Source organism: Medicago truncatula, chromosome 1, assembly GCF_003473485.1.
Source record: "Medicago truncatula cultivar Jemalong A17 chromosome 1, MtrunA17r5.0-ANR, whole genome shotgun sequence".
Lineage (NCBI taxonomy): Eukaryota > Viridiplantae > Streptophyta > Magnoliopsida > Fabales > Fabaceae > Medicago > Medicago truncatula.
In genome coordinates this window covers 13,301,548-13,316,013 of record NC_053042.1, presented here as the reverse complement: position 1 = coordinate 13,316,013, position 14,466 = coordinate 13,301,548, and the positions used below count along the sequence as shown (strand labels likewise).

The 14,466-nt window shown below is 32.4% G+C and overlaps 2 protein-coding genes across 2 annotated transcripts; both read left to right on the top strand.

Annotated features, from left to right (window-relative positions):
* The first annotated feature begins 575 nt into the window (after positions 1-575).
* LOC25482755 (peroxisomal nicotinamide adenine dinucleotide carrier) lies at positions 576-6,109 on the top strand. Its single transcript, XM_013611348.3, has 11 exons — positions 576-772; positions 871-993; positions 1,076-1,150; positions 2,005-2,135; positions 2,238-2,292; positions 2,657-2,809; positions 3,054-3,122; positions 3,380-3,487; positions 3,616-3,684; positions 4,036-4,090; positions 5,783-6,109. The coding sequence occupies exons 1-11, from the start codon at positions 686-688 to the stop codon at positions 5,971-5,973; spliced, it is 1,116 nt and encodes a 371-aa protein (XP_013466802.1). The 5' UTR covers positions 576-685; the 3' UTR covers positions 5,974-6,109.
* A 1,530-nt stretch (positions 6,110-7,639) lies between these two features.
* On the top strand, positions 7,640-9,821 carry LOC25482754 (alkane hydroxylase MAH1). The gene has a single exon (XM_013611347.3). The coding sequence runs from the start codon at positions 7,943-7,945 to the stop codon at positions 9,503-9,505; it is 1,563 nt and encodes a 520-aa protein (XP_013466801.2). The 5' UTR covers positions 7,640-7,942; the 3' UTR covers positions 9,506-9,821.
* The last annotated feature ends 4,645 nt before the right edge of the window (positions 9,822-14,466 follow it).

The window sequence follows — 14,466 nt, the reverse complement described above, 5'->3', positions numbered from 1 at the left end:
GAATTAGTGCTTCTGCCTGTTCTGGGACTGAGCACAAACATGGCGTGAGTTAACTCATGCAGACCCTATATCCTACATGAGTTAAGTCACGTAGTGATTAACACTAATGTGAATTAAGTCACGCATATTTAACACTAGCGTGAGTTAACTCACGCAGGTTTTTTTTTTTTAATTTCAGTTGGAAACGAACAAAAACAATTGAGTATAGAGCAGAATTCCAAGAAGAAATTTGGGTTGGATCCATGGGTCGGGTCATATTACCCATTCCAATCGGCCCAATCCATTAAAAGACCGACACAATAAAAAAAATTGCCACATCACCACTCTCTCTGGTGATTGGGTAGAGTTTGACAACATGGACTATTTATAGTAACGAAGTAAAAATGTGAGATTTAAAAACATTTATTAAAATGTATGAACTATTGTTCAAAGGGGAATAAAATGTAGAGACTAATAACATATTTAATCTATAAATCAACATGAAAGAAAAGAAAAAAAGATTCTTACCCATGCCATATAAAGTTTGAATATCCGTGAACCAAACAAACACTTGATAAAAAAGATTTTACAAGGTAAGTTAGTTACGGTTAGAACACAAATATTGTCCCACTTTTACTTCAATTCAACTATCATAAAACGATAAGATAAACTAAAAAAAAAACACCAAACACAGTTTCACTTCATCATGTCAGAGTCAAACGCCATAGCCAATGGTTTAGCTGGTGCTGGTGGTGGAATTATTGCTCAAATATTAACTTATCCACTTCAAACTGTAACCAATACTCTCTTCCTTTATTCTTAGTTATCTTGTAGCACTCTTTAAAGCTTCATTTTCAACCAATTATATTCATTGTCATATTCATATTTCAGGTAAACACACGCCAACAAACTGAGAGAACACTTAAGAGGAACAAGCAAAGTTCTTCTTCCAACACAATAACTACTGCTTCTTCTTCATCTTCTTCTTCTGGCATTTTTCTTCAGATTTTTCAGGTTAAAATTATGTTTTTTTCATTTCTTTTTGATTGGTTGTTTTTATGATATTTTGATTGTTTTTATTATTATGACCCTTTAGGTTATTGGAAATGAAGGTTGGGGTGGACTCTACAGTGGTCTTAAGCCTTCTCTTCTTGGAACTGCTGCTTCTCAGGTTATCCATTTCAAGTTATTTTTATCTTAACCAATAGTTGCTTTAAGCTTTAGCTTACTATTCCCTCTGTCTCATACTAGTAATAAATATGTTTAAGAGTTCCGCAATAGATGAGAGATGACACGAAGATATGTTTATAAGTGAGGCAATTCTCACCTTACAAGTCGATTTTGTAAGGTTGAGTTATGCCCAACCCATAAATTCTAAGATGATACGAGAGATTATCCAAGAACTATTGTATCAGAGCCTATCCAAGATTTATTTGGCATTGTATCAGAGCGTATCAGGTTTCTGTTATCTGTCACGCTCTAGATGTTCAGTTCTGGGTGTGAGCGGGGTATGTTAAGAGTCCCACCACATTGGATGAACGATGGCTTGAGATACATTTATAAGTATGCTTGCCTTACAAGCTGGTTTTGTAAGGTTGAGTTACATCCAACCCACAAATTCAAAGAAGATATAATCAAAATATTTGTAATTTCATAATACTGCGAGAATATAAATTTTATTTTTTCCTGTAATATCTTTATCTATTTGAATCTCAACCATCGTATATTACTACCATAGTTTTAATTTACTGTCTGCAACCATAATCGCGGTCACAACGCAAAGGTTTTTGGCATCTCCACAACGACATTACAACTGTAATTTCGAGGCATTGACAACATTTTGCCATATTATAAAGGTTTGCAGTGTAACTGTCGTCACAACCGAAATTTAAAACCATTTAGTGCTCCCCCTGATTCATATTGACTGCTGTTAACGGTTTCTTAGGGACAGAAAATACAGTATGATGTGCTTTTTGTTTGAGATTTAAGGCTTCTACTTAAATGCTTAATTATCAATGTTGTCAGGGAATTTACTACTTCTTCTATCAAGTTTTTAAGAACAAGGCTGTGGCTATTGCAGCAGCAAGGAAAGTCAAAGGACATGGAGACGGTACTGTTGGAATGTTCGGTTGGCTCATTGTTGCTGCTATTGCCGGGTGATTAACATGTCTATTTCCTTTGAAGTGTTACATTCTATATGTTACTGTGAACCTGAATTCCTTGTATTTCATTCGTATTCTTATAATCTTATTATGCAGGTCATTGAATGTTTTGTTCACAAATCCAATATGGGTTCTCGTGACTCGAATGCAGGTGCATTATTCTTATATTTTTCATCTTTTGGACTATTTTATAATTAAATTCGGATTGAAAGAAAACCGATAAGTAGCGAACATAAAAACAAAATGATTGATCGTGCAAATCAGCCAATCGTTCTTATGTATCCGACAAGACAGTGGCTGTAGTAGTTTTTCTATTAAGCAATTTCTTACCTATTCTCCGCTCGAGCATCTGCCCACTATATAAGTGAATAAGAGCCATACTCAACACTATCCATAAACTTCGAATGCTTAAAACAAACGAGCCATTATCCATTTTTTCTGATGTTACCACAAACTATATATTCATGTTTGAGTCCATTGTCAATTACGCTTGACATTTTATATTTTGATTCTAGACACATACTCAAGCAGAAAGAAAAATCTTGGAGGAAAAGAAAGAAGCTTTAAGGAAGGCTGCCTCTGAGAGTAGCTTAGCAGGTTCAACTTTGGAAGAAAAGTTGGAAAAACTGAATTCTACAAAGCCTAAACCATTTGGGACTATACATGCAGTAAGTCTCTTGCTTCTTTTCTCAATATCATAAACAGAAATTTTAAGTTACCTCTTTCATTAACATCCATGATCTTTCATGTTGAAATTTAAGTTTGTTCCATTGTAATAGAGAAATAGATTACACAGGAATTTACATTGTACTTTTAAAATTAGTACACGAAAGATTGTCGATTCACATTTGCAGTTACTTGTGTTCTTTCGCTTTAATCAAGGCTAATATGAAAATTTGATTTGATGAAAAGGCTAATGAAGTATACAACGAAGCCGGTATAGTTGGGTTTTGGAAAGGTGTCATCCCTGCACTAATTATGGTTAGTTTTACCAATCATCTTATTGATATATTCAGTTCATTGTTGTCAATAACAAATTCTGCTACGCTACATTGTTATAGTGCCGCTATGCCCTTATTTGGTAAGATTTTGTACTAAATAGCGTATAGTGGAACAATAACGATTTGCTCAAATTCCACTACGCTGTAGCTCTGTAGGGCCGCTATTTGACGGCACTGATTCAGTTAATACATAATATTTGTATATCAGTTTTACAAGACTGAGAATTTTCATGATAGGTATGCAATCCATCGATACAGTTTATGATTTACGAGAGTTCATTAAAGCATCTAAGGGCAAAGCGCTCTGCCAAGAAGCAAGGGGATACGAGTGTAACTGCTTTAGAGGTATAGAATACTTCTAAATACAAGTGGAAATCATGTGTTAGGAGAACATTTTAATTTGTTTGAAGTCACTTGTCTGTATATTTTTCTTGTTGTGTATATCAGTAAGAATCCTCTTGTCATTCAAAAAGGTCTTTTTGGTCGGAGCAATAGCGAAACTTGGAGCTACTGTCACAACATACCCGTTACTAGTTGTCAAGGTAAGTTCATAGATGGTTTCTTCGATTTATTACGTTGAGTTGCAACTTTTTCTTAATTATGTAGTTCAAATTTTTCTGTCTCGATGTTATTTTCTAAGTCTACATGTTATGTGCAAGAGTTTTTTTTAATATTGGGTAGACTCTTCGAGTCTGAGTCAAGTATAAAGTTTACTTAGGCAAAACGAGTTCATTGAGAATCTCTAGTTTGACAACATTGTTCGTTACAGTCTTTTGCGCAGTAGTGTGTATATAAATGACGATTCTTCGGGTAAAAACACATAAGAACAGACACACTGTTAACTCTCGTGTATGCTAGTTGATTCTGATTACTTCATGATTCGTTCCTTGCAGTCAAGGCTTCAAGCAAAACAGGAGATTGGTGGAAATAACTCATTAAGATACTCAGGTTTGATTAAAGATAGATGTGATGTAATACTTAATTTTCCTTTGGATTTTTATATATTTTTTCACTAATGTCCCTATCGTTGAAAATATAAAGCTGTGAAATTATTAGCATTGTACCTTGAACTTCCTTAACTGTTGTTTAAGGAAGTTCAAAGTACATAAAAGAGTAGTAGTGATACATAGACCACCTTAGGTGGTATGTACCACTTATACACTCATACACAATTATGACATGTGTCCATGTGGTACCCACACACACAAGAAACTCACTTTCACACACTCTCACATGGGAGTGGTACATAGTGTGTATGGAGAAAAGGGTGTTCATGAAACATTATCCTAAAAGAGTAACAAAAGGGGAGACACACTGTTTTACTTTATTTAAAAAACTTAATTTTCCTTTTGAATGGTTGTTATTATTGTTGTCAAAATCCCGATTTAAATCCTAAAATCTAGGATTTTGCGACTTTCTTCATCTTCAACGACCTAAATCCATAGTAGAATCCTAAAATAGGCAAAATCAATCGATTTTGATTGCGATTTTACGATTTCTTATAAATTAAGTCATTTATGACTATATATCATTTATAACATATATTTAGTATTATTATTTTTTGGTATAGTCCATCGATTTTGATTGCAATTTTACAATTTCTTATATCGATTCTACAAAATTCCTTAAGTAATCCTTCGATTTTGATTTTGATTCTGATTGCGATTTTACGAGTCCTGATTTTGCTATTCTCTTTCGACCAGTAAAGTCCCGATTTTGACAATCTTGGTTATTATACTTCATAGTTTCCTGAATTTTATTTTTAATTTATTATCACGACTGCAGGATCTCATTATAGGAAGAGGTTTTTAAAATTTTGTTTACTGAATTATGTTAAGAATCACATATTGGACATGATAAAGCATGAATGAAATTATTTTAAGTTGGGACAATCTTCGCCTTACAAGCCGGATATGTAAGGTTTTGAGTTGGGCCCAACTAAAATTCTAAGATGTTGTCGACCCATTCAAGTATTGCTCTAGATATCCTGTCCCAGGTGTGAAACCTTGAAAGTATGATAATAAGTGGAGGAACTCCTCATCTTACAAGCTCATTTTAATTACTTCTCATAAAATATCTACTATTGACTAATAATTTTCTTGAACTTTCTATTTCAAATAAGAGAAATAACATAATACATTAACATTACAATGGTAGATGCCTCCTCGTCAAGGACCGAAATCTTTTTCTGGGGATCTATTGAACCTAGTCCTGCTACTGGTCAAGCTTTATTCTCCTTTCCCTGGATTCAAATTTCATTAGAGTGTTACATTTGTAGGACTTATTTTTTGTTGGCTGAAATTATGGTATCGCAATATTGTTGACTGCGCTACAGAAAACCTAGACAACGTCCTTGAGAACCTTTGAACCATTTCTTTATTTTTATGTGATTCTTTATTTTGTTTAGAAACTTTTAATTGGTTTAGATCCAGCTTTGTTATTTTCTGTCAAAGCATATAAACCTTCAAAAGATTAAGGTTTAAAATGATTTGTAAACATGTTATGGATGTAATATACCCTTAACCCTAAGGAAACTTTAACTCAAAACTAAATTTTTGCTCCCTTTTTCGTGCGTTTCATGCTGAAAAATTTCTTATAATCTGCATATTTTTCTACAACTATATTTTTCTTATAATGCAGGTACATTTGATGCAATTCTCAAAATGATCCGTTATGAAGGATTCCCAGGCTTTTATAAAGGGATGAGCACAAAGATAGTACAGAGTGTTTTTGCTGCTTCTGTATTATTCATGGTAAAGGAGGAGCTTGTTAAGGCTATCACAGTTATAGCAAATAAGAGCAAAAAAGTTGTATTAAATTCGAGTAGTTAACTTGACTTTCTTCTTTTCGTTATAGAAATAATACAAGTAGTTCAGTGGAAAAAGTTTAAATTTCTTTAAACACAATTGTAAAATATCATTGTTGTTACTTTAATTAATAATAATATACGAGTAGATTAATAATCTACATGTTTGCCTCTCCCTATATTGGTTATACACAACTTTAGCTTATGGAATGGAGAATTCTTTTCCAAATAATGGATAAAGTAAACTCCTCATGTTTAGATAAGCTATCCTCTTGAAATATTTTACTAAATCTATGTTACATCATAAATATTGCATTATCTCCTAGTTTCAAATTATTACCTCCGTCCTTAATTATAGGATCCTTTTGGAAAAATAACGGAAATTAGGAAAATTGAAAATGATAATAAATTATTTGTTTGTAATTAATATTATTTTCAACAATTTTATCCCTTAAGAAAGAGATTACTGTATGTTGGTAACGAATTAATTAATATACTTTAAAATATTAAAGGGATCTTATAAAAAGAGATAAAAAAATTTCTTCTTAGAATGGTCTTATATTTAAGGGGCAGAGGTAGTATATTTTTAATTTCAAAGTAATATATTATTTGTTATGGTGTTCAAGATATTGATAAATTGCAATTGGTATCAAACATCTTAATTATAACATGTTAGCAAAGAAAAATGTGATTTCAGTAAAATTAAAAGTAGATATTTGGTTATTTCGAATCAAAATTTATTTGACTGGATCTCTATTTAACTAGATAAGATAACACGAGATTGGTTTTACTTTTACTTGGTACTTACATCCAACTTGCCTTTGAGTACAATCATTCAACGGTAGATAGCAATTTTTATTTCAAGTGTTACAACTAACTAATTAACTAATGTTGGTGCCCTTAAGAAAAACGTGAGTGTCATAGTACCCTTGAAAAAAACGTGAGTGTCGGTTGGTGTTTGAGTAAATAAAGAATGGCAATCAAATGTCGCGGAATATATAGACAACGGATCTTGTTAACGAGTTCCTTCGACACACTATTTAAACAATTTAAATTAATAAAAATATGTTATTTATCTTTTTAAAGAGTGTTCAAAGACAACTGTTAGCATTCTTTAAAGAGTGTTGAAAGTTAATAATGCCACTTTTGTGTACGGTTCACAGAGATAGTGGTTGGAACAATTGATTTGTTTGGGTATCAACTGACCATTGTTTATATATACATTGTATTGACGGTTTGTTTCTTGGGGTGGTTCCCTGGTACACCTTGTACTGAGGAACAATTACCGCCGTTGTTAATATATTTCATTTTAGTTTCTTAAAAATAAAAAAAATTGACTAGCTGAGCTAAGTTTGTGACAACTAAGACCCATATAAGCCACAAAAACTACTAGCCTACGAAATACATTATCTATATAACTTGTTCATAGGTCATACATCCAAAAATTAAAATCTTGTGGTCCCGTAAAATATCAAAATATTGGTGAGTATGTATTAATGCCCTCTATTAAATACATTGTCTATATAACTTGTACATAGGTCATACATCCAATAATATAAATTTTGTGGTCCCGTAAAATATCAAAATATTGGTTAGTAAGTATTGATGCCCTCTACAAAATACATTATATATATAACTTGTTCATAGGTCATACATCCAAAAAATCAAAATCTTGCGGTCCCGTAAAATATCAAAATATTGGTGAGTAAGTATTAATGCCCTCTACGAAATACATTATCTATATAACTTGTTCATAGGTCATACATCCAAAAATCAAAATTTTGTGATCCCGTAAAATATCAAAATATTGGTGAGTAAGTATTAATGCTCTCTACGAAATACATTATCTATAAAACTTTTTCATAGGTCATACATCCAAAAATCAAAATCTCGTGGTCCTGTCAAATTTTGGTGAGTATTAATGCCCTCCTTCTTCTTCCTTTTCTTCTTCTTCTTCTTCTTCTTCTCACTCAAAGAGACAAAAATTGAATAGCATGCACTTTTGTCCAAGTACAATGACCTTGTTTAAGTATATTGCACCATTTGTAGCCATTCTTTTCATAATATTCTACAATATATGGAGACGAAACAAAAATGAACTTGTACCAAATTGGCCAATAATTGGTATGCTACCATCAATTTTACAAAATATATCCAATATTCATGATTTTGTTACCTTAGGTTCCAAACATTATGGAGGTACTTTTCATTTTAAAGGACCTTGGTTCACAAACATTGCCAACTTTACCCTCACATGTGATCCCATGAATGTGCATCACATTACCAGCAAAAATTTCAGCAATTATGGGAAAGGATCTGATTTCCCTGAAATTTGTGACGTTCTTGGTGTTAGTATTGTAAATCTGGATTCCAATGAATGGAAGCAAGAAAGGACTATTCTTCATTCATTGCTTAAAGCAAAAACTTTTGAGACATCCCTTCGACAAAACATTCAAAAGAAACTAGAAAGTTGTCTATTACCATTTCTTGATCATGCATCAAAAGGTGTACACGTACTTGATTTACAAGATATTATTGAGAGGTTCACCTTTGATATTACTTGTAATTTTTTATTTGGATTTGATCCTAATTGTCTTCCTTACAAGTTCAATGAGCTTCGAGAAATTGCTTATGTAAAAGCTATTTCTGTGATTGAGGATACATTATTGCATAGGCACTCTGTTCCAAAATGTGTTTGGAAGCTACAGAAATGGCTACATATTGGTCAAGAGAAGAAGAACAGTATAGCTCAAAAAAATATTCATCAATTCTTGTTCAAAATGATAATGCATTCGAAATATGATGAAAATAAAAGTAGATTAAAAACCAGTGAAGATGTTGCTGAAATTCATCCTGTTGGTGTGTTAAAACCACTAATGAAGGAAGGCTTGGGAAAGGAAGAAACGAATGAAAATGAAAAGTATATTAGAGACACTGCATTCACTCTCTTGGCTGCAGGAAATGGAACAGTTAGTTCAGGTCTAAGTTGGTTCTTTTGGCTTGTTTCAACTCATCCTAATGTGGAAGCAAAACTTATTCAAGAGATCAAAGATCATTGTCTAACACAAGAGGAGAATTTGATCAATAATTTAAATGTTGAAAACATTGATAAGCTGATTTACCTTCATGCAGCTATATGTGAAACCTTGAGACTTTATCCTCCTATACCATTTGATCACAAGTGTGCAGTTAATTCTGATATACTACCTAGTGGACACCATGTTGGTCCAAACACAAAGTTAATATACTCTTTGTATGCAATGGGAAGAATGGAACATGTATGGGGTGGTGATTGCTTGGAGTTTAAGCCTGAGAGATGGATATCAGATAAAGGACAAATTATACATGTACCATCTTACAAGTTCATAGCATTCAATGCAGGTCCTAGAAGCTGTCTTGGGAAAGATATTAGCTTTATTCAAATGAAAATGGTTGCAGCTTCTGTATTATGGAAGTTTCACATACATGTGGTGGAAGGTCAGTCTGTTACTCCTAGGGTTTCGATTGTTCTTCGTGTGGAAGGCCTTAAGGTTAATGTAAGTAAAAGGTTCATTTGATATAAGTATTATAACCTTTGCGAAGTTAGGAACTTATTTGTATGTGTCTATATGCCCTAGTTAAATAAGTGTGCCCGATAGGACACCATACACTTATGAGGAAGAAGTATTAAGTGAGTTATATTAGCAATTATGAAGTTATTATTTTATTTTCTTTGTAAGTTATGTTATGTTAGAAGTATTAGTGGAAGTTTGCAAAATAACTACTATGTTATGTCGGAGGTGTGCAAAATAATTCTTTGAGGAGAGCATTGCTATGGATTATTGCTTGCAATTTCCCTTTGCAAGTCAGTGATAAATTCAGTTTCATTTTTTAAATTAATCTGCTCTATGATTAAGTTAGTTTGTTTAGGTTTTCATGTTATTTTGTTATCACTTGCCAGAGAACTCATTCAATTAAATAAAGTTGTCTTCGCTTAAATATTCTTATGATATTGTAATAACCATACTAAATTTGTCTAGAATATTTGAATAATTATTAAAATTAGTACTAGATACATTAAAATTACAACATAATAATTCTTGTTCGAATGAAATACATCACAATTAAGTCTTATACAATGGTAAAATAAATATTGACTAACGAATACTATCCATATAATCACGTATGAATACGTAAGTATTGAATAATGAGTATATGGTGCATAAATGAGAAATACAACATCATATACAAGACATGTTAATTTAGATCATTCTGCTACTTTTTGCTTAACCTTCTCACAAGCAACTTGTATATTTGAAGTAAAATAAATGGATTGACATGAGTCATAATATCTCAGTGAGCTCTACCTATCCTAAGGTGATAGTGATCAGGAGATAACTTAGTTCACTATCTATATACTATCACAATTCATATCATATTATTATGTTCATTGGTTAATGATGTTAGCGTGCATCACACAACATTATCTGAGTTGATTTTATGGAATGGCCGACAGAGTAGTCCTGACACATTCCTCCAACTATCTGAGTAAAATACGTATCAATCAGGTTAGAGTCAATACTTCTATTGTTGTCGTGCAGAATTTTCTGTGGGAAAAATACCTGTCCAGTACTAATGCGGAACCTCGAAGCCCAATACTGACGTGGAACTTCGACTGACAAGACTTAAATATAAATAATTTTGTAGTCATAATCGATTTATAATGTTAATCATAATCTGATATGTGCAATTAGTAGCATAACCCATACTTAAATATCCTATCCATTTCTTATTCTCTCATGTCAATGTAATAATCATTATGATCACTTTCGTATGGAAAACTTGATGATAAATGATTACCATCTATATGTATTCAATTCCCATCGTTTAAAGACTAAAATTTGAAGTCTTTCTTCTAGTTTCCAATCATTAAAAAGCAGTTTTTTGAGTTTTTAGCAACAGGTAATCGATTACCAGCGTGTGGTAGTTGATTACCAAAGGCAAACTTTCATTTTTGAAGCTAACAAAGAGTGGTAATAGATTACCATAAGCCAGAAAACAAATTTTCCATGTCAAACAAATCCTAATGCGTAAATTAGCATATGAGGAACCTATAATTAATTAATCGATTACCAATATTTTCTCACTCACAAATGATTAAACTATCTCGAGGTGGGATCTATCTATGAGGAACTCACCTTAACCACTTCTGATATCTTCGAAACAACTTTTTCCTTCACCTCAACTTCTACTTTCACCTTTTACCCAAAACAACAACAACAACTTCTGTAGCTTTTTGAAACTTAGTTCCAATCTCTGTACCAAATTCTTGCTCCCTAGACATCCTTCTAAGTTCAAATAATCGAAATTCCCCCAACCGCGTATTCTTCAACCTCTAAGCTTGCCCCATCTCCAATATTTATCTCACTTGACCCTACTAGTCCAAACATGAACAAACTACACCATTTCCACACATGCAATCAACAAGGTCAGCCTAAGGGCCAAGAAACCTAAGCGAGGACTTTATGTCTCAAAATTTTGGGTGAAAAAAAGTCCTCTAAAAAATTAATTTGGTTGTAAGTATATTATATGACAGATAAATTACATATATTTGTATATCTTAACTGATTACCAAAAATGCCTCTATTACTCTTCGTCATGAATTCAAATTTTTGTCTCCACACAATTGATTTTATATAAATATTCAATTAAAAAAATTATTTTTAAAAAGCCACATTAAAAAAATTTCTTTAGGCCTTTTAATCTGTTGGGCCGGCCCCGACAATCATCATCAATACCTCTTCTTAATCTTAATTTAATTTCTTGTTACTAACAACCAACATGCATCCTCAGTATCCAATTCATACATGCAAACAACTTATAACATAAAAAATGAAGAAACTTGGATGGAAGGAAATAGTGGGTCTCCTAGGGAAAAAGAAAGGAGATTAGCTTATTTTTGAGTTCCAAATGTTCAAGGCTTCACAAAGGGTGGAAGGAGGAAAAGAGAGTGGCACGACAGTTTGGGAAAGAGAGGAAGAGTGGAGTTGTTCTAATTTTCTCAAAGGGGAGAAATGGAGAAGTGAGGAAAAATAGAAAGTACTTGGCTTATATACCCATAATTGAAAATGACCCAATTATTACCCTTCTTTATATTATTGTAATTCCACAATTCTCATCCACTTCTCAAATCCTGAATAAACAACATTGCAACCTGTCATTTTAATAGGTGAGTTATCAAATAATCCTTCATCTCCTCAGTTGATTAGATACAAATTCTTTGTATTTCACCGTTTGGAACTGTGAGCTTTGTGACGTGGAAATAATTATTTAATTATTTTTGAAGAAAAAAAATAAATATCAGAATTAATTTAGAAATAAAAAATTAGAAAAAATGGGAAATAAAATCATGAAAACATACGCCTTCTGTTTAGTGCTAATAAATAAAATGATCAATTAAAGTCTAGGTAGTTGTTAGTTAAATCAAGAATTACTCACTAATATTGTCAATTAAAGAGACAACATTGTCAAGGTAGGGTAAGTTTGTGACAACCGACAACTAAGATCGATGTAACTTACATGTAAGTCACACAAATTATGAGGCAAATAAATTGAAAGGGTCCCTCTTAAGAGTGACTTGAATATCGTATTAAGATAGTTACTTGAGGATTAAATTTGATGCAATTGAGAATATAAAAATGCTAATGAATGTCTTTAGAAAATCTTTAATAAGCTAAAACAGTTTTTTTTTTTTTATAGAAAAGTTTGTTTTTAATCTATTAAAAATTGAACTACTTGATTTTTGAATGAATAACTTATTCAACTGGAAACCTTAAAACAATGTTACAGACCACTCGTTAGCAAACCGTAAACAATGTCATATGTGTTTAGACAATTTACTTTATGCATTTATTAATTTTTATCTGAACATACGCTTAATTAATAATACTAATTTGTTTTCAGATACGCAAAGTCAAATAAAATACACATTCAAAAGACAAATACTATATAGACATGAAATATATATATGGACTACTGATTACATGTCATCTTACGTTATTCTTATCATATTTTCTAGTCAATTGCAGTAAGTTTTAGTAGCAAAAAAGATGAGTATTAGAATGATCTATGATTTTGGGACTTTTTTAACGTTTTCTATATTTGAGTTTGTAATTCTAGTTTTCCCAAAACATAACAATTTTATGGGGTTTTTGAAGTAATTCACGAAGAAATCATGCAAGTCGGGAAATCAAGAACATCTGAAGATTTGTGAAGACTTTGGGAAGACCAAGAATAAAGATTCAAGAGGCCTCATGAGACTTTACAGTGGGAAGAATTTTGTTCCCAAGTTCCGAGGCAAGTTATTATTTGAAGACGAAGACCTAAAATGACGGAACATCAAAGAAACTGGGGCCAGGAAGGCACACCATGCATCTAGAGCACATGCCATGCGCCTAGAGCATGGTTCATGTGCCTATGTAATGGCTTTGGGTGCACACTCATGCACCTCGAGCATCTAAAATGCGAGGGGCACAATCGTATTTTCCTGCTTTTTTTTTTGCAAAGCCCGCATTTTCAGCCCAAACCCAGTTAGAAACTCTCACTATAAATACAAGCCTTCCTCATTCATAATTTCTCGTTCAAAACTGTGGCAGTTCAAGAGGAAGGCAATTCTAGAGCTTCGAATGAGTTTCTATCTTCTCCTTGATTTTCCGGTGTATGTTTTTATCCTTAGTAATTTATTTTTAGTTACCATGTGTAACTAATTCTTTTTAGGTTAGAATTATAAGATGAACCTCTATTTATTTTTGTTGGGTATTTAGTTAATTTAATGACGTTTTTATTTTATTTATTTTTTGTTCGCTATTAAGTTTTTTTAGGAATTATTTATTTCAAAGGATCGTAACCGTAGATTAGATACTTAGGTTGTGACAGAGCCTAATATTGATATTACTATCTTGATGCTTATATCTTGATATTTATATCTCGTATATTAATATATATCTGTCTAAGAAGTAATTAGATAGTAACTAGCAAAAGATACCGAAAGAGAGTTGACCCTAGTATAGTAAGTACTTAGGAGGTGACTTTACTAATACTTAGTAAAATCTGCTGAAACTAGGATGTAACTCGTAATTAAGGAAACGAGCGATTCTGGGCAGTAAACCTAGTAGAACCATTCTCTTAAACCCTTGGTCAGGTAGACGTTGATAGAAATGTTTATTTGTAGAACTACTAAGTGCGAGAGAGAGTGGGTTATGAGTGTCCGAAAATTTATAGATGGGTGGACCTAAGAAACTTTGGCCTTCATTGCCTTTGGAAATGGTGGAAAACCAAAAATATAGTTATTTCTTGTAGTGATGGTCACTCTGTGTCACTAAAGTTTTATTTTGCGTAAGAGTTTCATAGAATCAAAATTAATGGCTGTGATCTAATTTTTGCTAAACATGCTCATCCACTTTGTTTCCTTTTTCATTCAGGCCGTTTAATATTCTTTGTGCATTTTGTTCTGAAATCTTCTCCAAGTGAATCGTGGATC